General features: G+C 50.3%; 10 protein-coding genes across 10 annotated transcripts; 7 read left to right on the forward strand and 3 right to left on the reverse strand.

The window, feature by feature from the left end:
• Positions 1–839: 839 nt before the first annotated feature.
• Positions 840–2,297, forward strand: N7510_000696 (uncharacterized protein; the record flags this gene model as incomplete). The annotated part of the gene is made up of 4 exons (XM_056972625.1): positions 840–916; positions 970–1,262; positions 1,319–1,922; positions 1,976–2,297. The coding sequence occupies 4 exons, from the start codon at positions 840–842 to the stop codon at positions 2,295–2,297; spliced, it is 1,296 nt and encodes a 431-aa protein (XP_056837742.1).
• A 478-nt stretch (positions 2,298–2,775) lies between these two features.
• N7510_000697 (beta-N-acetylhexosaminidase) lies at positions 2,776–5,036 on the reverse strand (the record flags this gene model as incomplete). Its single annotated transcript, XM_056972626.1, has 3 exons — positions 2,776–4,386; positions 4,448–4,920; positions 4,979–5,036. 3 exons carry the CDS (start codon positions 5,034–5,036, stop codon positions 2,776–2,778), a joined length of 2,142 nt encoding a protein of 713 aa, XP_056837743.1.
• A 424-nt stretch (positions 5,037–5,460) lies between these two features.
• N7510_000698 (tartrate dehydrogenase) lies at positions 5,461–6,702 on the reverse strand (the record flags this gene model as incomplete). The annotated part of the gene is made up of 3 exons (XM_056972627.1): positions 5,461–5,808; positions 5,899–6,389; positions 6,447–6,702. The coding sequence occupies 3 exons, from the start codon at positions 6,700–6,702 to the stop codon at positions 5,461–5,463; spliced, it is 1,095 nt and encodes a 364-aa protein (XP_056837744.1).
• Positions 6,703–7,556: 854 nt separating this feature from the next.
• N7510_000699 (NAD-dependent succinate-semialdehyde dehydrogenase) lies at positions 7,557–8,923 on the forward strand (the record flags this gene model as incomplete). The annotated part of the gene is made up of 2 exons (XM_056972628.1): positions 7,557–7,590; positions 7,647–8,923. 2 exons carry the CDS (start codon positions 7,557–7,559, stop codon positions 8,921–8,923), a joined length of 1,311 nt encoding a protein of 436 aa, XP_056837745.1.
• Positions 8,924–9,534: 611 nt separating this feature from the next.
• Positions 9,535–10,119, forward strand: N7510_000700 (uncharacterized protein; the record flags this gene model as incomplete). The annotated part of the gene is made up of 1 exon (XM_056972629.1): positions 9,535–10,119. One exon carries the CDS (start codon positions 9,535–9,537, stop codon positions 10,117–10,119), a length of 585 nt encoding a protein of 194 aa, XP_056837746.1.
• A 1,372-nt stretch (positions 10,120–11,491) lies between these two features.
• On the forward strand, positions 11,492–12,688 carry N7510_000701 (DUF4419 domain-containing protein; the record flags this gene model as incomplete). The annotated part of the gene is made up of 1 exon (XM_056972630.1): positions 11,492–12,688. The coding sequence occupies one exon, from the start codon at positions 11,492–11,494 to the stop codon at positions 12,686–12,688; it is 1,197 nt and encodes a 398-aa protein (XP_056837747.1).
• Positions 12,689–14,003: 1,315 nt separating this feature from the next.
• Positions 14,004–16,750, forward strand: fluG (uncharacterized protein; the record flags this gene model as incomplete). The annotated part of the gene is made up of 2 exons (XM_056972631.1): positions 14,004–16,440; positions 16,521–16,750. The coding sequence occupies 2 exons, from the start codon at positions 14,004–14,006 to the stop codon at positions 16,748–16,750; spliced, it is 2,667 nt and encodes an 888-aa protein (XP_056837748.1).
• A 143-nt stretch (positions 16,751–16,893) lies between these two features.
• Positions 16,894–18,015, reverse strand: N7510_000703 (uncharacterized protein; the record flags this gene model as incomplete). Its single annotated transcript, XM_056972632.1, has 1 exon — positions 16,894–18,015. The coding sequence occupies one exon, from the start codon at positions 18,013–18,015 to the stop codon at positions 16,894–16,896; it is 1,122 nt and encodes a 373-aa protein (XP_056837749.1).
• Positions 18,016–19,641: 1,626 nt separating this feature from the next.
• Positions 19,642–21,660, forward strand: N7510_000704 (fungal specific transcription factor domain-containing protein; the record flags this gene model as incomplete). Its single annotated transcript, XM_056972633.1, has 3 exons — positions 19,642–19,684; positions 19,804–20,804; positions 20,839–21,660. 3 exons carry the CDS (start codon positions 19,642–19,644, stop codon positions 21,658–21,660), a joined length of 1,866 nt encoding a protein of 621 aa, XP_056837750.1.
• A 467-nt stretch (positions 21,661–22,127) lies between these two features.
• Positions 22,128–23,896, forward strand: N7510_000705 (putative carboxylesterase; the record flags this gene model as incomplete). Its single annotated transcript, XM_056972634.1, has 3 exons — positions 22,128–22,382; positions 22,458–22,811; positions 22,868–23,896. The coding sequence occupies 3 exons, from the start codon at positions 22,128–22,130 to the stop codon at positions 23,894–23,896; spliced, it is 1,638 nt and encodes a 545-aa protein (XP_056837751.1).
• Positions 23,897–24,444: the final 548 nt, after the last annotated feature.

Below are 24,444 nucleotides of genomic sequence, written 5' to 3' on the forward strand. Positions count from 1 at the left end.
CTGGCGTTGTTTCTCGTCTCTGATTTGCTTATACCCCTAGAGCCATTGTACCGTCGAAGATGAACTTATCACATAATGAAATGCGGCTTTTCTTTTCAGGAAATACACTTCGGGCTCGACCGAGACTCGAATACCTAGCGGCCGCCTCAGCATTTTCGTTGCCATTGCAGTGTTTGTATGTGCATTGAACGGGGCATCCAGTGATGCAGAATGGAATGCGGACTAGGCGGGAATGTCTGTGGCGCCGATCTGGCATGCGTGATCTCTAGCCTAGACTGCTTCACACTGTCCAAATTGAGGCCTGAGAGACTGACTCTCAATGTTTCGAATTTCTATGATCTTACCATAGAGAGGCTAGATCGGGATGTTGAAGTTGGTGACCGCATCCATCACATTCCCGCCCTCCGCTTAGGGCTTGTCGTCATGGGCTTCATCCGACCCCAGGCTGTCTTTGCGCATTCTCCACCGCATGAAAGGGATGGGAAGAACAGCGACAAGTACCCAGCTTCTGTGCCAACGATCCGCAATTCAGCCCGTCGCCTATATTCTCTCGGGGAGGCCGCTGGACAGTGCGTAGTGCCCCTAGGGAGCATGACGAGAGCGAAGCACGACGATCATTCTGGTCTTGTTGATCTATATCTACGCCCTCGCTGCTTCTATTTTTTCCGACTTTTTCTTTCTTTTTCTTCTTCCTCTTCTTTCTCTTCGTCCCTTTTCGCGTGCCCGATTCATAGCCTCGGCGCTGGTTTCTTTGCCCTTTTTGATGTTTGGTTCATGCCGTCTTTGTTGACGCGCCTCTCCTTTATCCACTCCTTCCTGTCGCGTGATCGAGTATCACCATGTTGAAGCAGCTTGCTCTCGGCCTACTGGCCGCTCACTGCGCGGCTGGTGCACGCTTTGCCATGTACATTGACCAGTATGTCCTCTCTAATAACCAATTTGCCCGACTACATCTAATACAACATGTAGATACCATACGGTTGACCTTCCAGGATCCAACCAGACAAAGGACATTGACCATGCAATCATGGCCTTTGCCAAAACGACGCTCTTTACCCAGGGCTCGGCGCCTTCGTTCCAGCCCTTTGAGCCGGTTGACACTATGCGCAAGCGCTTTGGTCCCGACACTAAGGTGATGATTGCCATTGGCGGCTGGGGGGACACGGAGGGATTCTCGCAAGGAGCCAAGGATGACGCGTCGCGAGAGCAGTTCGCGAAGAACGTGGCGTCGATGCTGGACTCCAATGGCTTTGACGGCGTTGGTGAGAAATACCGAGTCTATCTCCCCTGTGTCACAAAAGCTAAGAATGCATCACAGATATCGACTGGGAGTATCCGGGCGGTAATGGACAGGACTACAAGCAAAACCCGAACTCGAAGAAGACGGACGAGATCGAGACCTACCCCAAGTTCCTGGCTGCGGTCAAGAAGGCCATTGGTAACAAGACGCTGTCCGTCGCCGTGCCAGGCCGCAAGGTCGACATGATTGCCTTCACCAAGGAGCAGGGACCCAAGATCTGGGACTCTGTCGACATGGTCAACGTTATGAGCTATGACCTGATTAACCGCCGTGACAACGTCACCGGCTTTGCCAGCAGCGTCGAGGGATCTCTGGAGGTTATCCAGAGCTACTTGGATATTGGACTTGACCCAAAAAAGATCAACCTGGGCTTCGCTTACTATGCCAAGTGGTTCACTACCGATAAAGATTCGGACTGTGACAAGGAGCCTATTGGCTGCAAAATGGTCAAGCTTGAGAACGACGACGGAAGCGACAATGGCAAATCTGGCGTGCTTACTTTTGAGAAGAGCTCTATGTCAGCGCCGCCCAAGGACCTGAAGACCAGCACTGATGGCAAGTGCGGTTTCTCTTCGTCTAGCAAGTGCCCCGATGGACAATGCTGCAGCCAGTATGGCAACTGGTATGTTTCTCGTCCACTTACGTCCGTAATCCAAAACTAAATATGCTTTCCAGTGGTTCCGGTGACGACTTCTGCCAGGCGGGATGTCTTTCCGACTACGGCACCTGCAAGGGCATCTCGATCACCGACTCGTGGCGCCGCGCCCAGAAAGACGGCAAGACGGACGATAAGGAGGGCGGCCAGTACTACTATGACGACAAAGTCAACATATTCTGGACCTGGGACACTCCCGACCTGATCGCGCAGAAATACCAGAAGATCGTGGAGGCGAAGAAGTTGGGCGGCGTCATGGCTTGGAGTCTCGGCGAGGATACCCTCAAGTTCGCGCATCTGGATGCCATGCAGCAGGGTATCCAGCAGGTTACTGCCTCGTGAGCTAACTACAGCTCGGTGAAGTGGTGTTATTGAGGGTTGCTTATGGAATAGTCATGGCTGTTTGTTGGAGGCTACTTAATTTCTTGAGGTAACTCCTGATTACATTGTAGTTTGAATGCTTCTTGTTTCTGTTTCTGTATCTGTATTTTGTTCAAAAATAACTTGACACCAAGACATTGGCGTAGGTATCAGGTGTATCGGAAGCAGTAGGTTGCACTATAGACGCCAAAGTCTGGAAAAGCACTGCTTTTCAAATTAAGCAACCCCTTCTCCCTTAGTACCACCCTAAGTCCCTGATTTTCAGTGGACATAAGACACCAGGACAAATGCCTGGTTTTGTGAGATAGTTACTAGACTGTACTGTACATTTGGATTCGAACATTTTATAATCAAATGGATAGCTGTATAATTATACGACCGGCTTTCGGATTGTCTATTAATGGGTTGCGTTCTCAGAAGCCCTGTCCCTGTCTAGGTCCTAGTACAGCGCACCATCGGTCAAGATGATATCCTTCATCAACCCGGTAAATCCCTCTCCGATACGATGCAATGGCGCCTCAACGGCAATAGGCGCCCACGCAAAGCTCTCGCCATTAACCCCGATCCTCGTATTGAACACCATAGTCTTAGACGAGTCTCCCGCATTTGCGACAGTCATGATCGTGTTCGCGCCCTTGCCGATGAGATTCACGCCAGTCCAGGCATTCAGTGGCAGAGTGTAGTTGAGCGAATAGGGATTTCCGCCGCTAATCAGGGTAGTGTTGGAGATGGTGCCGTTGCCGTTGACAAAGGTGGAATCTGGGCCGGCGAATAAAGTGCCCGGCACGTTATTCGTGGGCTTCACGTAAAACGAGAGCGTATAGTCTCGTCCCTTGCTGCCCAGCGGTGTTTCGACGTAGCAGCCATTGTCAAAGTGGACTTGGCCGTTGCGGATCTTGCATCCGTGGACGGTGCCGTCGTAACCATTGCCCGAATGGTCTTTCACCGTCTTCGCGTTGTCTTCTTCAAAGCTATAGTGCAGGATAGTCTTCGTCTTGCTGGGGATACTCCGATCAAGGTTCTGCCCTGGCACTGCGGCGTGCAACTTATCAAAAACACTGTTATACTCCGTCGCGGTGATGTTGCCTCCCCATTGCTTATCAGCGAGTGCGGGTAGGGAATCGCGCCACGAGTAGTACGCCTGCAGGACGGTAGTTGAGTTGGGACCATAGTCATTCCACAGAGCGGCAAGATGTCCGAGCGTACGAGGATTGTTTCTCGACGGGTTGTCCCCAATCAGGGATGTGTCAAATGTCGGGGGTGAGTAAGGCTTGCCGTATGGGTCGTCAAAGATCTTGGTCTGGTTGAGCACCTGCGGGAATGAGCCTGACCATCCACCCACGAGATACAAGTAGTCGTCCGAGTTGAGCACATTGTACCCGTTTTGGATGTAGTCCCAGTAGGGGTGGTCAGCGCTAGTGTCCCAGTGTTGGTAGGATACCGATTTCGAGACGTTACAACCCTCCTTGGGAGTGAAGGTGCCCCAAATGCGCATGGCTTTTTTACCCGACGACTCGGTGCGGATGAAGTCGTTCATCGTGTTCACGAAATACGTGTAGTCCGAAATTAGGCTGCTGTTGTATTCGTCCGCGCCGATGTGCACCGTCTTGCTGTGAAACCACGGCAGGAAGGTCTTCCAGATCGTCTTCATGGTTGGGATCGTGTCTGGATGGCTGATGTTCAACATGCTCAGGTCCCCTAGGCCCAGTTCGGGTTTCCATTGTACGATCACAAGAGCATGGCCCGGAGCCTCAATCTCGGGAATGATGGTAACACCCCGTTGCGCGCACTGGGTCTGGATGTCGTCAAATTCTTCGCGAGTGTAGGACTCGTTGGCACGCTTGTTCAGGCCGGCGACAGCCGGGTCTTCGGACCAGAGGCGAAATGCGGCATAAGTGTCATGCAAGCTGCGCTCCCGCGAGTATAGCTCGACATTGTTATCGATGTTGTCGCTGAGATGCACATGGAATGTGTTCTGCTTGAAGAACGACAGGTACGAGCACATCTCGACCAGGAAATCCGGGGGATAGTAGTGTCGACCGGCATCGAGCTGATGTACCGAGTGAGTTTAAACCAAGTTACTCAGAAACCAGAAATCACCAGGTACTCACCATGACACCGCGAGTGCCCCAACCGGGTGCATCCACTCCAGATCCTTTCGCCAGCGTCGACTTCCCTTCCACCGCGGCCTGGATCACCGATCGTGTTCCCCACCAGGCACCGAGAGGACTGGCACCGGCAACAACCACTCCCTTATCATCCACAGTCAAGGCATATCCTTCGGACGTCCACCGGCCAGCAGCATCGTGGAATCCCGTTTGGTTGGTCAAGGTAATAAAGATCGCGTTGGCTTTGCGCTTCGTGCCATGGGACAACTGCACATCCAGCCCAAAGACCGACTGGAGATCTGCCTGGAAGGTTGCTGCAAACTGCTGCAAGGTCGGAGGGATCCAGGTCTCGCCATTGTGGTCGACCGAGTCCGCATACCGGGAATCGATGACAATGTCCGTCAGCTGCGACAGCGAGTAACTGCCTCCGACCTCAATGAATGGAACCGTGGGGACCGTGTTGAGGCTGGCATGAGCTGTGAATGATCAATTGGTTAGCAAAACAATTTTTTTAGTATTCTTGAAGCATCGTACCTCCCAGCACGCTGCCCAAGACACTGCCCGTGCAGAGAAGAAAGCGATAGAACGACATGATTCTTGTCGATGGGAAGCTAGATCGTGGCGTTCCACGTCATATTTATGGGACGATCGTCCCATGTAACAGTGGCCGTGATCCGAATCGTTCTCCAGAGTCGCATTGGCCAGGAGACCTAGCGCTGCGACCTGAAGGAGGGGGGATCGATAATCGTCTGTCGATCTCGCGCCCTCCGCCAACCAGCATCGTTCGAAATATTCGCGGTAGGGGAAGTGATGATGAAGTTTTGTCTAAGTTGGTGCCTGAAACAATTTTCCGGTTTCGGGTGATTCTGTACGCTTTGATCCGACGGGGTAGATTATACTTCGCATCTATAGGCGAGAGTTGCGATTTTCCTCGGAGGGGCCTCTGCATCTTGAGAAAATTGGACGATCATCACCATTTTACCTTACATTACAATCAAATAATTGATCATCAACCCTCACGACCTCGGCAACTTCCGGATTTCGGCCACAACCGCCGCCGTCACATCCTTTGTAGTCGCCGTTCCACTTAAATCGGGAGTGAGTACGCCACCTTCACACACGGTCTCAACGCATTGCATCAGTTGCCGGGCGGCGTCCTTCTCTCCAAGCCAGTCAAGCATCTCTGCCGCGGTCCAGAACGTCGCCACGGGATTGGCAACTCCCTTGCCAGTAATGTCAAATGCAGAGCCATGAATCGGCTCGAACATACTGGGGTGCTGGCGGGTCGGGTCCAGATTGGAGGTGGGCGCAATGCCAATAGACCCGGCGAGGGCGGCGGCCAAATCGGAAAGGATGTCGGCGTGCTAGAGAAGGGTTAGTTCAGGTAGTCAGCCAAGCATTAAGAAACAAAATAAGAATATAAGGCATCTCTTGGCGAGCAGGGGTGAACTAACCAGATTCGACGCCACAATCGTATCGATCGACGTCGGGTTCAGCACCATCCTGGTCGTCATCGCATCCACCAGCATCTTATCTACCTGCACATCGGGAAACTCGCGCGCAATCTCGACCGCAACCTCATCCCAAAGCACCATCCCATTGCGCTGCGCGTTGCTCTTCGATACGACCGTCAATAGCTTCCGCGGTCGCTTCTGCGCCGTTTCAAATGCGAACCGCATGATGCGCTCCACTCCGTGCCGCGAGAAGATTGCTGTCTCTGTGGCGATCTCCCACGGAAACCCGCGGTGGGATCGTCCGCCCTGGCCGGCATACTCGCCTTCGCTGTTTTCGCGGACGATCACCCAATCCAGGTCGCCCGACTCACAGCGTCGGAGCGGGGATTCCGTGCCGCGAAGGATCCGCGTAGGACGCACGTTCGCGTATTGTTGGAACGGTTGGCAGATGGCCAGTCGGAGACCCCAGAGGGAGATGTGATCTGGGACATCTGGGTACGGGAGTTAGTATCTCGAGTCTCGGATGCTTTTCTTCGCTGTGGACTTACCCGGTGCTCCTACCGCTCCGAACAAGATTGCGTCATGTTTCTTCAGTTCATCGAGGCCACCGTCGGGAATATACTTCCCCGTCTTTCGATACGTCTCGGAACTCCAGTCATAGTGGTGGAACTGCAATTCGAAGGTCTGCAGAGTCTGTGCGAGGGCCTGGAGGGTTTCGATCCCGGCGGCGATGACCTCGGGGCCGATACCGTCCGCGGGGATGGAGGCAATGCTGTAGGTCTTATTTTGGGCAGAGGGAGACATGGTTGAGGAACGTGAAGGCAACCGAGAGGTTGATAAGGTATCATCAATCGGACCAAGCCCGATTTCCCCCACTCACGTGGGGGTCCGCCGAGGCAAGACCCGATATATTACTTACTGGCCACAATAATATACAATAGAACCCTAAATAACAGATTCTTAGATCCTCGGAGCTCAAACGCAACGAATGGGATAGCTATCTACAAATAAGCGTGAAGACCCATCGATCTAAACCAGTCAGTTACCTCGATATACGTAAACCCATAAACCAGGAAAAGATAGCGATAGGAAAATCCAAACCCGAGTTCCTTTGTTATTAAACTTAACAAGGTACGCCGCCACAGTGAAAAGCTAAGAATCGGAGCAACTAAGTGAATCAGAATATTAGTCGCCATCTAGAGACAAACCAGATACAAGGAACTGAGATACCGCCACCTCCCTCTGGGGACTGTGGCCGAGAGGGGCTATATTCGCCACTTCCATAATATTTTGGTGCAGAAAAGACAGACAACTGCGTGATGAAAACAGGCGAGTATGGATAGTCTTGATTGTATAAATGTGGAGTAGCCGAATCGGCTGCTTGGGAAGCAATAGGCATTGGGATGATCTACCGAGGTGACGTCGAACGACGCTTCCCCACTTGAATATAAAAACCCCACCTTCGCCGGGTTTCCGCTTCTTTATTCCACTACATCTTCATTATGACGACCCAGTATCAATTGCCGTTCAAGGTGCGTCAGTGAACTGCAGGGCAATAACTCGGCCAGATCTCCGATTATCATTTCGGCCGCTAATGCCCATTTCTACCAGCTCGCCGATCCAAGTCTGCTCCACTTTGACTCCTTTGTCGGGAATCAATGGGTGCAAGCGAAGAGTGGGCAGCGCTTCGAGGTGCTTGGTATGATCTACGAACTGTAGGAAAACACCGACACTAATAGACCCTACAGACCCCGGCACAGATAAGGCATGGGCTAGCTGCCCAAATAACACAGTAGAGGATGTGGACACCGCCGTGGAAACAGCGCACGCAGCCTTTGAGCAGTTCCGCAAGGCCAGCCCGCGCCAGCGTGCCAAGTGGTTGATGAAATGGCATGATCTGACTCTCGAGGCGCGCGATGACATTGCGCAAATCCTTACGCACGAGACCGGCAAGCCGTTGGCCGAGGCGTATGGGGAAATAGATTATTCGCTAGGATTCCTGTGGTGGTTTTCGGGCGAAGCTGAGCGTATCCAGGGCAGCGTGTCGGTGCCGGCTGCTCCAAACCGGAGACTATTCACTATCAAGCAGCCGATCGGAGTGGCTGCCGCACTAGTGCCGTGGAATTTCCCCGTGGCAATGGTACTACGCAAGGTCGGCGCGGCTATGGCGGCAGGGTGCACTATGGTGGTCAAGCCGAGTCCGGAGACGCCCATTTCGGCACTGGCGCTAGCAGAACTGGCAAAGCGTGCGGGAATTCCGTCCGGAGTGTTCAATGTGATCACTACCGATCTGGACAACACACCACCGCTGAGCGAGGCGTTGTGCAAGCATCCACTGGTCAAAAAGGTCACCTTCACCGGATCTACGCGCGTCGGCAAGCTGGTCGCCTCGCACTGTGCCCAGGGTCTGAAGAAATTGACACTTGAACTCGGAGGGAACTGTCCTTTCCTGGTTTTCGACGATGCCAACCTCGATCAAGCCATCGATCAGCTGATGGTTCTTAAGTGGCGTCATGCCGGACAAGCCTGTATCACTGCAAATCGGGTGTATGTACAAGCCGGCATCTATGACAAGTTCGCCGCGCTGCTCAAGGAGAAGACCGCAGCCCTGGTAGTCGGCCATGGCGCCAAGGCGGGCACGACAATGGGCCCGTTGACCACGCCGCGCAGTATCGAGAAGGCCAATGCTCATGTCGAGGACGCGCGCCGACGTGGAGCAGATGTTTTGCTGGGTGGCAAGCCGTTGACCTCAAGCTCAGGATATTTCTTCGAACCAACCATTCTGTCTGGAATGACGGACGATATGCTCATCTCGCAGGAGGAATCATTTGCACCCATCGCAGCGCTGTATCGATTCGAGACAGAAGAGGAGGCGGTTAAATTGGCTAATGACACCAGCATGGGGCTAGCCAGCTATGCTTTCACAAAGAACATCGACCGTATGTGGCGACTGCTGGAGAATCTGGAGGCCGGAATGATTGGGATGAACACAGGTAGGTTCCTACGAAGCCTTAAGAAAAAGTAACGAAACTGACAAGCTCCATGCAGGGAACCAATCGGCCGCTGAGTCGCCCTTCGGCGGTATCAAGGAGTCTGGGTACGGAAAGGAGAGCGGCAAGGACGTGGCTGTCAACGAGTATTTGGTTACCAAAACGGGCACCTTAACTATCGAGGGCCAGTATTGAGAGTGGTATTAAGATTATGATGGCCAAAATGATAGCAATCAACGTTCCCATCTACTCTCACTCGACTCTTTGTTTACCTTGCTTTCATTCTCCTCCCTCTTTCTTCTTCTCCCCACCAAGTCTTCGTGTCTCTCATATCGCGAGAACTTCCTCACCAGCCACCCGTAGCCCGCTGTCTGTATTCATACAGAACATGCCACCCAGCCCCTCGGATCCGACGAGGAAGCGATCGGCGCTGGAGGAGATCGGAGGTGTCCCGAAAAAACCACTGACTCATCAGCCAAACCCCCCCGAATGGTGACGTTTATCTGACCTGCCCTTGCTTGTGTCATAATTAACTAATCTGTTGATTCCGTAGGCGTCGACGTTGGTCATTTACAGTGATGAGACCAGCGACAAAGAGAATCCAACGAAAGCGGCTCAGGAGAAGATGAGTCGATCTATCTCATCCATGGCGTACGACGATGAGCAAGATGCCATAACAAATGAGAGAGGGTCTAAGTTGCTTGCTGATATGAGAGAGATGAAGCAACTTCAACTGGACCACGGCCGCAAGATAGAGTGCCTCATGTCCGAACGTGAAAATCAAGGCCGCAACATAGAGTGCCTCATGTCCAAACGTGAAAATCAAGGCCGCAAGATAGAGTCCCTCATGTTCGATCGTGAAAATCAAGGTCGCAAGCTAGAATCCCTCATGTTCGAACGTGGAAGTCTTCTCCAGGTTCGCTCGCGAGCCCTCTCGACCTGGGTTCGCGATGCCCTGGGGAAGGATACAGAAAGACGCGTTCAAAAGATCAGAGAACTCAACAAGAACGTGGTTAACGCAGGCAATATTCGGGTGGACGCCTCGGTGGTGCTCGAGCGGTTCAGATCGACTGCGTCCGAGAGAAAAGAGTTCCCCACGCTTTATGGCCTTACCGCTGAAGCCGTCAAAGACCTTGGTATCGGTTACAATCCCTTTGAGTGGACTCTCTTCATATCGCTAACTTCTTCTAGACGCGAACAAGTGCGAGAAGTCTCTGGGAGCCTTGGATGATGCTGCTACTCTTTTGCTGGGCCCGAACAAGGCAGATCTTCCTAAAGATGTAGAGAGCGACCGTAACGCCTTGGTCGCTCTGCTGCTCAAGAAGAAGTACGAAGAGGCCGAGAAGGAAAGCGATACCCTTGTTGCTACGATCGCGTCTTCTGTTGCTGGAAAGGATTCCTAGATGAGTAGAAGTGCTCGGCGGGTGCAGAATAGTGGCGCGGCACAGGCGGTGGTGGGCGGTCAAGCGGCGAGCCGCTCTGGATGGCATGGGTGGAAGGGCCGCCGTTGCTAGACTCAAAAGCGATCATTATCACCCTAAGGATGGATCATCCCTATTACTAGTTAATAACTAGTCTTGAAATAGTTAGTAACTAGTTCTTACCACATTTCGTCTTTCGAGAGTTCTGTGGCTCGTCGATTGATTCTCCTGTCGAGATGCCAGCATGGTGGATCCATGCATAAAAGTTTGTCAGCACTAAACTGCTTTTGTATTTTCACATTTTTGTTATTGTGTGCTTATTTCGCTTACTATGCATTGTGCACTATTAAAGAGATAGCCAGAGTATCCTTAGAATGTCAGACTTCTTCTATCTTGCGGTCATGATATTACTAGTTGGGTAATTTGTGGCGGATCAATTCTCCACCTGGATTCGACATCTCCAGCTCCAACGCCAAGATATACTAGTCTATGTTGGGAATATTCTCGGGAATATCAATATTGCTGTATCAGTATGAATACAGTGACTTGCTCTAATTATAATACATTGCTCTGTATTAGAACTGAATTGGCGAGCCAGGGCAACTAGAATATCCGATAATAATGCAAACAAGTCAAAAAGTAGAGCCTAGAAGGGGCCTCGAGAATCAAGCGAGGTCACTTCCCTCTGCCACTTCTTATATCTAAATGTAGTATGCAGTTTTAGATCTCTTGAGAGTTGATCTTTCTGATCCTAGGAGTCAGAGAATGGCTCCTAGGACATACCATATTCTCCGGTGGCCATCAGATAGCCAAAGATCCGTCTACGTGATAGGCTAGGAACCTCAAGCCATGATCAATAGCTGGTCGCATGGCCGCGATGGTGTGTTACTGTACTGGGTATCGAGCGGGAAAGAAGGGAGGGAACAGAAAGTTCGTGTCATCGTGACCGTTCTATTTGCTTATCTTGTTCTTGTTGATATTGTTGATGTCTATTGCTTCATCCCTTTCTTCCCCTATATCATTGCCTAGTCGCCCTTCTTCGCCCCCTATTTTACTGGCCCCAACTTCTCCACGTCCTGCAACCCCGCCGCGCCTACTTCTTTCCCGTTAACATCGCTAGCACTCCATCACTGTTATTCACGCAACGTGAATCTTACTTCGCTCGCACATCAATACCCTAAGATGCCCGTCACGCTGAAGACTTCCGACAAAGAACCTGTGGCCTGGACAGGCCGGAGATGTGAAAATGCCGAGGATTTCCTCAAAGAAGCATGCGAGGCCGAATACTATCGCTGCAAGCAGGTTCTCCAAAGTTCAATCTCTAGGCTTCCCGTCGCCTCTCAAACTCACATCAGCCCTAGCCCTCACGGCTTTGTGCACGCAGTATGGCATGCTTATTCCGACCACCACAATCTGGTCTTGCGGCCGGAGGACGTGTGGTTTTCCATCCTAGTCCAGCTTAGCTTCTACATCCACGCCCACGCGGAGGAACTGCGGGCGCATTTCGTCGAGCACGAGGGCCAGAAGCACCTTAAAGTAATTGAAGGTGGAACCATCGACTCTGTGGATGTGGGCCAGCTGGCAGTGCAGTTGACAGGGCTCATTCAGCAAAACGTGGTCGACCCTGAGCTTCGCGATTGGATCATGCCCTCTTTCAGTACTACTACCACGACGGACGAGGTTGTCGCTGCCGTGATTATGATGGGAACGATGCAAAAATACTTCTCCTATGAGATGGAGATGACGTGCGGTATTCCGTCGGTGACTTTGCTCGGTGAGAAAGACGACTGGGAACAACTTCAAAGCAGAATCGACAAGATTTCGACGCTCGGCGAAGAGCCAACCTACTTTGCATCTCTTCTGAAACCGGTTCTAGAGAAATTTGTCGCTTCTTTCGACGACTCCCCTTCCCCTGACGTGGTGGACTTCTGGAACCAGTGCGTACACTTCGAATGGATGGGAAGCGGTCCCGACTACCTTTCAGGATGGGTCACGGCTTTCTGCTTTTGGAACACAGAGGGGAAGACACTTTACAGACCCCAGGGCCGAATCGACACGTCGGATATACCAAGTGGATGCGTCAGTGTGCCCGTTCAAGTGAACGATAATGGTTGTGATCTCAAGACCTCGATGGTCGCTGGCATGATTGGTATCGGGGCAAAGTCCGGAGCGAACGCTAAAGTCTCTGATGGAGAACTGGTGAAAGATTCTATCCAGCCGTTCTCTGGATGGTGGATGTTTGAGGAATTGAGCGAGACGGCACTTGCAGAAAAGAAAGAGAAGGAACGTCTGGAGGAAGAAGCGAACAACGAGGAAATGAGAAATGTGCTAAAGGACATTGCGGCAAAGAGGAAAGCGCTGCGGGAATTAGGAGTGTAATCGTGATGGTTGCTAGGCTCACGACTGACCGGAGACTTGAGATAGGATTTCCTTTACACTCTGTAACATATTTGATTAGGTTCCGTTCATGCTCGATAATTGGGCTATAGAGATTGTAATCTACGTAAGAAGCAATAACGTTACAAGTCCAACTGACAAGGGTACTCCGGAAACTCCTAATATAGACTAGCGTGACTTGGCTTTGGAGCCTGGAGAATCAATCGAAGAGGGTAGGTGGTTGCACCCGTTTCGGGACGCACTGTATAGAACTAGTTTTTAACTAGTTATTAATTAGTTTACTTACGCTGTACTTGCGCGTCGAAGTAGTCCGAAATCCTCAGTATGCTCTATGCGTCGCCGGATTTGAGCGAGCTTAGTGAAAAGTGTCTCGTCAGCGTGAAGGTGACCTATTCTAGCACGCTCTGGGTCAAGGAACTCGCAGCGCTTAATACTAGAGCATGTATATCGTTTTTTCTCTGTTGAGCAGCCAAAATACGTATTGAAAACATTTGATGCTGCACCTTTGCCTTTGAACGAGTACTGAATCCATACTAACTAGTTTAGTAACTAGTTAATAAGTAGTTTGGAGGCAGACCCTACCGATTTAAGCACCTCTTTCACCTGGTAGGGCTTAGTGTTTTCGAGGTTCACCACGTATGCGTACCCGGCGTCATGCGTTTGTAGATACTCAGGTAGCAAGGCCACATGCTCAATAGATGCAGCTGATACTGCATGTGTTGATCGGTCTGTCAAGGGCGTCGGAAGAGGGTCAGGGTGCAAAAAAATAGTTAATAACTAGTTAGTGAATAGTTATAGTATTTGTTGATGCTTATATATATTTACCTCGTTTGGGTCGGGAATCGATGAATGACGATCGTGAATACCGCCCTACACTCCGAATTCAAGGGCGTCGTTGGTCGGTTCGGGTATAGGATCAAATCGTATAAGATCATGGATCGTCCGATCCTCATGTTCCTTCCAAATAGGTTGATTACTGTTCGCCATGGTGATAGTAGTGATGGTAAAGACTAGAAAACAGGCCAAAACAGATACAGTATGTGGGTAAAATACCTCGTTACTATGGCATTACAATGATTAATAAGAAAGAATGCGAGATGGGTGCAGTGAGCTGAGAAAAAAAAAGTGTATCTAGGTGTAGCGCCCTCTGGCCCTAGGTGCAGTGACCTGTAATCTGCTTGACAGCGGAGCTACCATGTGGATGCCCTGTCTGTGAGGCCAAAATATATCACGTGGCTGCCGAGCGCCAGCCCGACTGCAATAGATATGCATCTTCCTCCATCCTTTTCACACAATAATGGCTTCCCTAGAACCCCTGCGACATCTAGTGCGATTCCATCCGCTCATCGACAACCACGCCCACAATCTTTTAGACCGCGAATCAGTCACCGACTATGATAGCTATCCTCTCGAAGCCATTACGTCCGAAGCTCACGGTCGGGCTTTGCAAAATTCCCATAAATCTCTGCCATTAATTCGGGCAAGAAGCCAGCTGGCGGAGCTCTATGGCAGTCCCTGCGAAGACTGGGCCGATATCCTGTCGGCCAGGGACCAGTTGATAAAGCAGGACTATGACGGATTGGTCCGCCGGTGCTTACAAGGAACGCACATGCTCTTGCTGGACGATCTTTTAGCCGACGAGGACGTTGAGCCCTTCGACTGGCATGATCGTTTTACTGTTTCAAAAACGAAACGTATCGTCCGCATCGAAGCCGTGGCGGCTTCTCTCATCCGCCAACTTGGCAGTGGTGAGCGCAAGCCCGGCGAAACTGTCTGGGGTATTTTCCGTCAACAATTCCAAAATGCTTTGTCTGAGGCAATGGAGGACCCAGCCGTCGTTGGGTTGAAGTCCGTCGTTTGTTATCGGACAGGTCTGGATATTGATCCTTACTCTTCCGACGACGTCACTCTAGCTGCCTCGCTGGTTCGCACTCTTGATTCGGGTACTACCAAGTCAGGGTATCGGGTCGAAGACAAGCCACTGAATGACTGGTTAGTTCAGCAGACGTTGAAAGCTATCACCTTCCGCAAAAGAAGCGGCATTGTGAAGCCCTTGCAATTCCACACGGGCTTGGGGGACAATGATATCAGCCTTCTCAAAGCCAATCCGGCGTACTTGCAACCGCTTATTGCGCAATATCCTGATGCTGACATTGTGCTGCTGCACTCTGCATATCCTTATACGCGGGATGCAGGTTATCTGGCTTGCGTGTATCCCAACGTGTACCTTGACCTGGGTGAGGTCTTTCCCATGGTCAGTCGCGAGGCGCAGGAGAGAATTTTGCGCGAAAGCCTGGAGATTACACCAACTAGCCGTCTTCTTTGGAGCACAGACGGCCATTTCCACCCAGAGACATTCTGGCTTGCCAATCGACAGTTCCGCCAGGCCCTGGAAACAGTAAGTGGCAAATATTCGCTGGTTTTCTACGGATGGATGCTCATATTCCTGCCTTTGCAGGTTCTTGTGGACTATGTCCAGAACAGGGATTATACTATTTTTCAAGCCATGACGGCCGCTGCCGACATTCTCTTTAACAACTCTAACTGCCTTTACGGACTGAAGCAAACAGCCCAATACACTCCCGACAAGATATCCCAGTTATCACTGACAAAAGAAACCAATTTACCATCTATCTCAAACAAACTCGATCAATTCCTGCTCGCTCATCCAGAGATCGAGTACATCTGGATGCAATGGGTCGACTACACAGCAACACTGCGCGTACGAATGTTCCCAATCCGCGAATTTGCTCGGATCGCTCAATCACAGCGGCGAGTCGGTGTCACACTAGGAGTCCTATGGATGCTACAAGATGACTTTGTCGCACCGGGAGGATCAACCACTGGGCAGTTCTACTTGGAGCCCGACCTCGACAGTCTGTATCCCAACGGGGCTATGACGACCCCGGCAGCACCAAGCGCGACAGTCATGACCTTCTGGCGCTCAGAAACCAATGCCCCGATGGACGAATGCCCGCGGACCACGTTGCAGACTATCGTCAATAAGCTACATGCGGAGCACCAAATTGACATTCTTTGTGGCTTTGAGATTGAAGTAGTATTCTTGCAGCCTGTCGCAACCACTGACGAATCCACCGACAGAGCGACAGCGTACAGGCCAGCGACGGCCAACCACTCCTGGTCACAGATGACTGCCGACACGCGGCGAATGGTCCCAATTCTTGAAGAAGTTGTGCGCACGTTGGCATCTATGGGCATTGAGTTACAGCAATTCCATGCCGAATCAGCGCCTGGCCAGTTCGAATTCATCCTTCCTCCCACCAACCCGCTCAAAGCCGTCGACGCTCTTTTCGCCGCTAGACAAGTTGTTGTAGCTATCGCAGACCGGCATGGTCTGCGAGCTACGCTGCATCCACGGCCAATTCCCGGTAATGCAGGTAGTGCTACCCATGCACATCTTTCTATTCATCCTCCGACGCGCCAAGATTCTTTCCTCGCCGGCATCCTAACTCACTATCCAGCTCTGGTAGCCTTTACACTTGCCCAGGATGCAAGCTATGATCGCGTTAAATCTGGTATCTGGTCAGGCTCTGAATGGGTTGCTTGGGGTTTCCAAAATCGCGAGACTCCTGTTCGCAAGATCGGCCCGGGACACTGGGAGCTCAAGTCGCTGGACGGGTTGGCAAATCCTTACCTGGCTGTTGCTGCTGTTTTGGCTTGTGGCTATTTGGGGTTGAAGGCTGACCTGCCTCTGACGATACAGGATTGTACCGGTATGCCTGTCCTTGTTCTGTCGCTGTCAATACGAAAGCTGCCCTTGAACAAAAGTCCCGCTAATTAAATTATCTTCCAGTCGATCCGTCTACTCTCTCTCAGGCACAACGCACTGCCATTGGGATTACAACACCTCTCCCAACAAGCATTTCCCAGAGTCTCGCGGCTCTCGAAGCAGATGAAGCCCTACAAGAGCTTATTGGTCCGAAACTTGTACAAAATTATTTGATTGTCAAGCGCACCGAGGCAGAACGCTTGAATTCAATGCCCGAGGACCAGCGCCGACTGTGGCTGGTTGAACGATACTAAGATGGTAGCGATTTGCTTATCCACGATATCCACGATAGGCAATATCATTGCATTACACGAGCTCAACTGTGCTAGCTAGCTACTCCGTCACAAGACACAGACATCAATAGCTATGTGTTCATCCTTTCAAGATCTATCCACGCTTAGTCTTCCCATTCGACAAGGATCAAAGGCGTTGTATACAGGGCCACATTATCTCCAACACTATCAGTCTTGGTATAGGTCAGATAGATGCTATTCTCGTCCGCTGGAGAAAGAGCCGGGTTGGCCTGCAGAGTATAGGCACCTAAGGAGTAGTTCCCATTGACCCCTGAATAGAAATGAACAGGTTCAATCCAAGGGCCTTCTGGTGCGGGGGCTGTGGTAATGTAGAAATCTGCCGAAACAGACTCACTTGCCTGTCCAATCCAGACATAGGACTGCCAGGACTCGGAGTAATAGTATGTGCCCTGTCCGCCAGCACTGACGTTGGCTATAGTAGTCGAGTCGTCACCCAATGCGGGCTGCTCAGTTGTCCAGCCTCCACTCACATAGAACTCATACTGCGACTTATCTTCCACACTGCCCACTGGAACACGGGCCAACGCGACATCACCGTTGGAGCCTTTGCCCCAGATATAAGCTGTGTCGTCTTGGACAACACCACCGTAATTTCCGTACGGTATCTCATTCTCAGCCCAGAAGGCTGAGTTCACTATCTCTGCTTGAGGGAGGTTACTGTCACCGGATGTATAAGACACTCGATAAAGAGTGACGGACGGGTCGGCGACGAGGTCCGTCAAACCGGAGATATGATCATTGTCGATCCATGTATATCCGATAGTCGTGCCATTGGACTCGGAGCTTGTCACTAGCGGTGGACTGTTTGCCCAGAGCGGATACCGGGTACCATCTGTACAAGTCCCGGCCTGGTTGCTATCGCAGTTGCCAGGCACAAGAGGGTAGAAGGACATGTCGTTGTTGTTCCCATACATGGTGAGATTTGTGCCACCGCCTGAAATCAGATCGGTCCAAGAGGCGGAGCTTGTGAATAGAGGCAAATCCGGGATGCCGTTTGAATCATAGTGCTGTGAGTCTCGGCATACCCATAGCGCACGATCGCCGAATTGGGCTGAGCCGCAGGAGTCACGGTTTAGAGTGGGGTCGGCCAAAAGCCCGACCACTTGAGCTGTCTTGACTGTAGGGTTATTGACATCACGCTTTTTGGTTGTCGCTACCGTCGCAATGGCTGTCGGGGCCAGAGCCAAGAGATACGTGATATGCATAGTCAAGAGGTGATGGCTTGGAAGAATTCAAAACAAAGTTGGTGGCGGAAGGAGTATCGTCAGCGGCACATGCCTTTCTTATCACATCTACGTCTTCCTGCAATGAAACGTTGGCTGGCAGTGGCGTTAAATTGTCCCTGGCGCCACAGTTCTATGCAGCCGTGAAGAAATGTGGGACCAATCGCAGTTAAATGAAGTTTGATTAAAGGGATCTTTGTCGCCCATCAAACTTCGGTACTGATCATCTCATCCATGCCATTAATATGCATGGTCGACCACATATCTACTGTGTTACTTGAGTAGGAACGGGGCTAGCTTTGTCCAAATGGCCGTCATTACTGCCAATGCGTAAAATTCACGTGCCAGAAACTTAGTGAACAATGATAGTGTATATTTTGCTATTTAGCTACGGATTCTTTCATTCGAAATTATTGTCTGTCATGATAAATGACTCCGCAAACATTATCATGAAAAATGGCCAGTATCGTTAACGTGCTCTTAACAAAAGGAATTCATAAATGATGGGTAGGAAACGAATCCATGTTACCAACAAAGTTCCTGCAGGTGCCTGCTCATTTACTAGCAGTCTCTTCAGGGCTGATTGTTAGGCTTTAGCGAATGTTCGAATTCGGTTCACGGTGAGCAGGGACGCTATGTCATTTTCACTTCTACGCAGCGCTCAGACGCGCAGGAAAGAGTATATTACTATGTCGTTTCACTAATATTTTCTTCTAGACGCTTTTTATCTTAGTCTAACAGTGAGGGGTGTCTGGGCCCCGACTTCTGCCCGATATCACCGCAAAGTCCGGGTTAATTAACAGCGGGGAAGAGCAGCCAAAACTTAGCGATTCGTTCGATCAAGCATCATTATTGTCGATCAGTGGGTCGATGTCTTCTGGAGAGTAAGCCCCACAGGTGCTTCTCGCTTCATCAACAGCCCGAACGACCGCTGACTATTCATCTTTATGTGCCAGTTATGCATTTAGGATTTCAGGTCCAGCGCAGTTCAATCTATTTAACAGAGACGGAGTGACGATGTTTGAGATCCGTCCTAGCAGTATACGCGGGGCAGTACCTCGGCACAAATAATAACTCATGTCAGCACCAATAGTCACCCAGCAACTTGATTTTTTAACGATGCTGGCATGAAATGGTTGCATTAGCAAGTCCAGGGTTGGCTTCTCCATACTAAGTAAGCACTTAGCCTGCGCCACGGTGACTCCGACTGGAGCATGAGGACATACTAACCAATCGAAGTCACCGAGTTCGGTAGCCTCGGATTTTCGTGGTCAATGCGCCGCCGTGCTAGTGTTTCTTTCCCAAAAACTTGGCTTGGGTAGGCTTGGTTCGCCTGGCCTTGCATGCGGGGCCCCAGACTGGACCATCTTCTCTATATCGTCACAAAACGGAAAACCAAGCCACAAAGCCCCTTAAATGGCACACGACCGCACACTCTTAGGCCCCATGGCAGCAGGAACAAAATGTTCAATACCTTTGTTGGAATCGATTCGACAAGAGATCCATCCAATCAACGTCGTTCGATTGTTGCAAAAGCCTGTGTGGAATGCCGACGGCGAAAAACCAAGTGCATTGGGACGCGACCCTGTACTGGCTGTCTTGCCTGTAATGTCGAATGTATTTTCCCCGAGTACCGTCGACGAGGGAGAAAGTTGGTCTTTCTGAAATATTCTAGGGGAGCCATTGGAGCTGACGGAACTAGGAGTCAAAAAGCAGCAGCCACCAACGACTATGAAACAGTTGTCAAGTGTTTATTCCCTAACACCCCAGTTCAGTCACTCAAGAATCTTTCGAAAGAGGCCTTGTTGGAATTGGCGAAATCAGAAAGTGACTATTCGCCAAGTACCGCTCAACACAGTTCCTCCGACGCATCTCCCGATGTCATAATTCCACCAAAACCTAGATCAGTGCCAGACCTAGATGTGAATGTCCGACTTGATCAGCTACAATGCCAAGATTCGTCTATATTCGAATGGGACGAGACTTCGCCTTGGTCTGAGCACTCTGTTGAAGACGATGTGAATGCGCTTTCGTTATCACAGAAAAAAAAGTCTTCTTTCGTTGGCATATCCTCCGTCGCCGCAGCATTGAGGGCTTTGGAAAATGCCGTTCCGGGACAATTCGCCGAGGAAAAGTTAATGCCGTCGAAAAAGTTCAGCGCAAGCCCACTCGAGAGTCAACTGGTCATTGTACCGCAGCCTTCTGTCAATCGCGTTTCCTCATATCATGAAGAGCAACGACTGATTGACGCCTACTTTGCCAATATCCATGTTTTTGCTCCTATAATTCACGAGCCCAGATTTCGCAATAGATACTTGACAAATCAGGGCAGTCAGGATAGATCTTGGCTTGCCCTACTCAACATGGTTCTTGCATTGGGAAGCGTCGCAACCTCTCGTGGTGACTCTGAAGAAGATTTACAATACTACCAATTGGCACAGCGATATCTATCACTTGAAAGCTTTGGGAGCGGTCGTTTGGAAACACTGCAAGCGCTTGTTCTCATGGGAGGAATGTATCTGCATTATCGCAGTCGGCCCAACATGGCCTCTGCAATTATAGGTGCGTGCTATAGAATAGCGAGTGGCCTCGGACTCCATCTTCACGCATCGGAGGATGTTGAAGGAAGGGTTATCCTCGGAGAAGAAGTGAAGCGCAGAAATTGGTGGACTATCTATGTGCTCGATACCTGGGGATCGGTCACACTGGGGCGGCCCTCTGCGATGCTGGGTACCTTGCTTGATCAACCGAAAAATATTCTCGATGACCAGGTATGAGTCACTTTTGTTGAGAATCTTCAACGAGGTTTCTGATAAGATTCAGTTTGGCGAGCTTCCACCGACGGAGCCAACGATTCACTCTCCTCTGATTCATAACGTCCAATTGTGCAAGATCATCAACCAGATCCAGGACCGATTTCTCATTACGCCTGTCCTTGGCGATGAAGAACTGCATGTTTACGATAACATGCTTGTTTCCTGGTTTGAGGACCTCCCACTATTTCTTCGAGTGTCCGATCCTAGCGCTCCCGGCCTCCATGATGCACGGCTAGTGCTCAAATGGAGATACCAGAACATTCGACTGCTCTTGCACCGGCCTCTTCTTCTCGACACCGTCATCAGAAAGATCCAATTTGAGTTTCTTTCACCAAACGAACAATCCATTGTTTCCAAATGCCGACACATAGCAGCGGAGTCGATTTTCAGCATCCAGACCGAGTGGCGCGCAACAAAGATGTGCTGCTGGAATGCGATCTGGTTTCTGTTCCAGGCCTGCCTAATACCATTAATGGCACTAGCAATTGAACCCACTGGAAGCAGTGACTATCAGACGTGGTGCAATCAAGTTCAGATCAGCATTGCGGTTTGCGACGAGATGGCGCAAATGAGCCCCGTAGGCCACAAGACAAAAGCTTTCCTGGAAAAACTATTCCTGGCAATTGTCAAGCCATCACCACAGAACCACCGGTATCATATCAATACAGATGTCCAGGTGCCGTTGGATACTGTCGTGGAACTTTTGATGGGTGATTGGGATCATGTCAATGCGTACGATGCATTTTCGCAGTACAACACACCTGACATGTCATCCCTCGAAGAGCCCTTCTTCCTTCAGCCATATAACTAGACGCTTGATTTGACCAGGAGACTTCGGAAGGACTGTTTTCGAAGGGTTGTGTCCTCTTGTCTGCTTTCGATTGCAAGCACCATTTTCGTGATTTTTTACTTCTTAATAGAATCCAACCCTGTTTCTACACCGCCATAGAACGAGTATGCACCTCGGCTCCTGACGGGGCTGCAGGAGCGGTTACATGACCATATAGTGAGATCTGCAGGAAACTTGGAGTAAAGGGACGAATCCTTGATTTTCGCTCACCTTTCATTCATTGGGTAAATGGATAGTCTTCTCCGCATCCCGGAAAAGGAATACCCCGAGCATCCAGGTTGTGGTCTGGACTTAGCATGTTATGGTTACCCCTCTCTTGACAATACATGATCCTGGCTATGATGCATAGTTCTGGTCTTATAAATAAGGGTGCGATTAACCGGCTGTTCCCCGATCTCCAGAAACTCTACGAGTCGAAATCAAAAACCATGTGGTTGCGAAACCTTGTAGTCCTCGGATGGTTGGGTTACCCCGATTTAATCGCTGGGAGACCTTTGGAGACTGCGAGTAGCGATAATAGTCCTATTGTGGACTTAGGATACGCTAAATATGAAGGCACCTTTTTGGATGTCGGCGTTAACCAGTTTTTGGGCATGCGATATGCCGCTCCGCCTCTGGGGAATTTGAGATGGAGAGAACCCGAAGATCCCGTTCATGAAGGCGGAGTACAGCCTGCCAAAGAGGTACACATATTCTCAAATGTTTAGTCTTCTTTATAAGATCTCTGCTTTATGCTCATGGTTCACCTTAATCCACAGTTTGCACCCACCTGTGTTGGAACCGCTGGCGTCGGACCAGGTTTAAGCAACACTACGAATGAGGATTGTCTGTTCCTGGACATCTTTACACCAAGCAATGCCACTCCCAATTCTAAACTACCCGTCTGGTTTTTCATCCAGGGCGGTGGCTATGCTGGGGATACAGACCAGAACTTCAACGGAACAGAGGTTGTCTCCAAATCAAATTCAAGTATGGTATTTGTTCAGATCAACTACCGGGTCGGGGCGTTTGGATTTTTGGCCAGTGAGAGGATCCGTGAAAACGGGGATCTGAATGTTGGGCTACTCGATCAGCAGAAAGCTTTGCAATGGACACAAAAATACATTCATCTGGTACGTCCTTATCAAGGCTTCAATACACAGGTAACCACACTAACATAGCTCAACAGTTTGGAGGAGACCCAGATCATGTTGTCATTCATGGTGATTCAGCCGGTGGTGGCTCAATCGCCTATCATCTAACCGCCTATGGGGGTGAGCGTGAAAAGCTCTTCGTAGGCGCGATAGCAGAATCACCGTTTCTTCCTACCCACCGAACGGTGGCTGAGTCGGAGTTTCAATTTGCCCGTTTCGTAGCAAATGTCAGCTGTGAAAACGACGCAGATGCGATGTCGTGTCTGCGATCGAAAGACACAGCAACTCTTCAGTCCGCAGATGTGGCATCTCGTTTTCCCGGAACAGAGGAAACGCCCCTTTGGTACTTCCTGCCCGTGATTGACGGAACATTCTCTCCAGACTATCTCTACACTCTTTTTGAACAAGGAAGGGTGGCGAGGGTACCAGTTATGGTCGGTGATGATAACAACGAGGGAACGGCGTTTAGCCCTAATGCTAGCACGTCCTCGGAATTTTTGGAATTTATGCAGGCCAATTACCCTCGACTGACACCAGCTGATCTTCAACTCATCAAAAAAATGTACCCACCTGGGCAACATCTGCCTCTCCACGCAAGTTATTTCCCCCCAACTGCAAAAGCTTACGGAGAATCAACGTTTACCTGTCCTGGGATTGAGATTGCCAGATCGCTTGCGACTTATCACTCTTCCATGAAGACCTGGAGCTACCGATATAATGTCTGGGATGCTGACGACGAATTGGTAGGTCTCGGAGTGCCACATGTGTCTGAGAAGCCAGCTATTTATGGCCCGGGGAATGCGGGAGCTTGCGATGATTGCTCGTATCTGACCTACAACGCGCCAATGGTTCCTATTGTTATGGACTACTGGATCAGCTTTATTCTAACCCTGGATCCAAACACGTACCGACACTTTACAGCTCCAGAGTGGAAGCCGTGGGGACCGCATGGCAGTCAGCGATTGAGATTCCAGCTGAACGCAACAGCTATGGAATCCGTGCCCAATGATCAAACGCAGCGATGCGCCATCTGGAAGAGCTTAGCCCAGACTATGCAGCAATAGTCTTTCAGGAGGAGGATTCTTGCAGAAACCCGCTAGTCTGGCAATTCGTCGAGACAGCAAAGGATTTGGCATGCATCAAATGTCACGAGGACAAGTAAATATCAATTCGTTAAACCAGAATCAAATAGTTTCCTTTGAATGAACGCTCGTTTAGTTTCGGGGGCTGCGATCTCAACTGGAACTTTTCTGGTCTCTCTATCGACTGCTTGATCAAGGATTTGTTTCTACAGACAGTATATGATACTAAATTTGAATTCGCGATCTTATATGCATGCACAGATGTATACCAAATGCTTTTCTCATGTTCATAGGTATAAGCCAAAAGTCAAATATAGTCATATATGTGGATTTGTTCCATTCGCGTCGTGTGTATATCGCCTGAACCCAGAAAACACCAAGTCCAGGCCGCTCCGAACAACCCAAAGCACAAAACAAGGGAAATAGAAAATGCCGGTCGTAGCTTCTCGTATATCCAACTCTCGACCGGATGCAATGCGAATCACAGATGAAGGAAATTTGCGGGGATAAGGTGGGAGACATGGTTGAAA

The sequence above is a fragment of the Penicillium lagena genome, assembly GCF_028827675.1.
Source record: "Penicillium lagena strain IBT 129212 chromosome Unknown utg000001l_segment0_segment0, whole genome shotgun sequence".
Taxonomy (NCBI): Eukaryota; Fungi; Ascomycota; class Eurotiomycetes; order Eurotiales; family Aspergillaceae; genus Penicillium; species Penicillium lagena.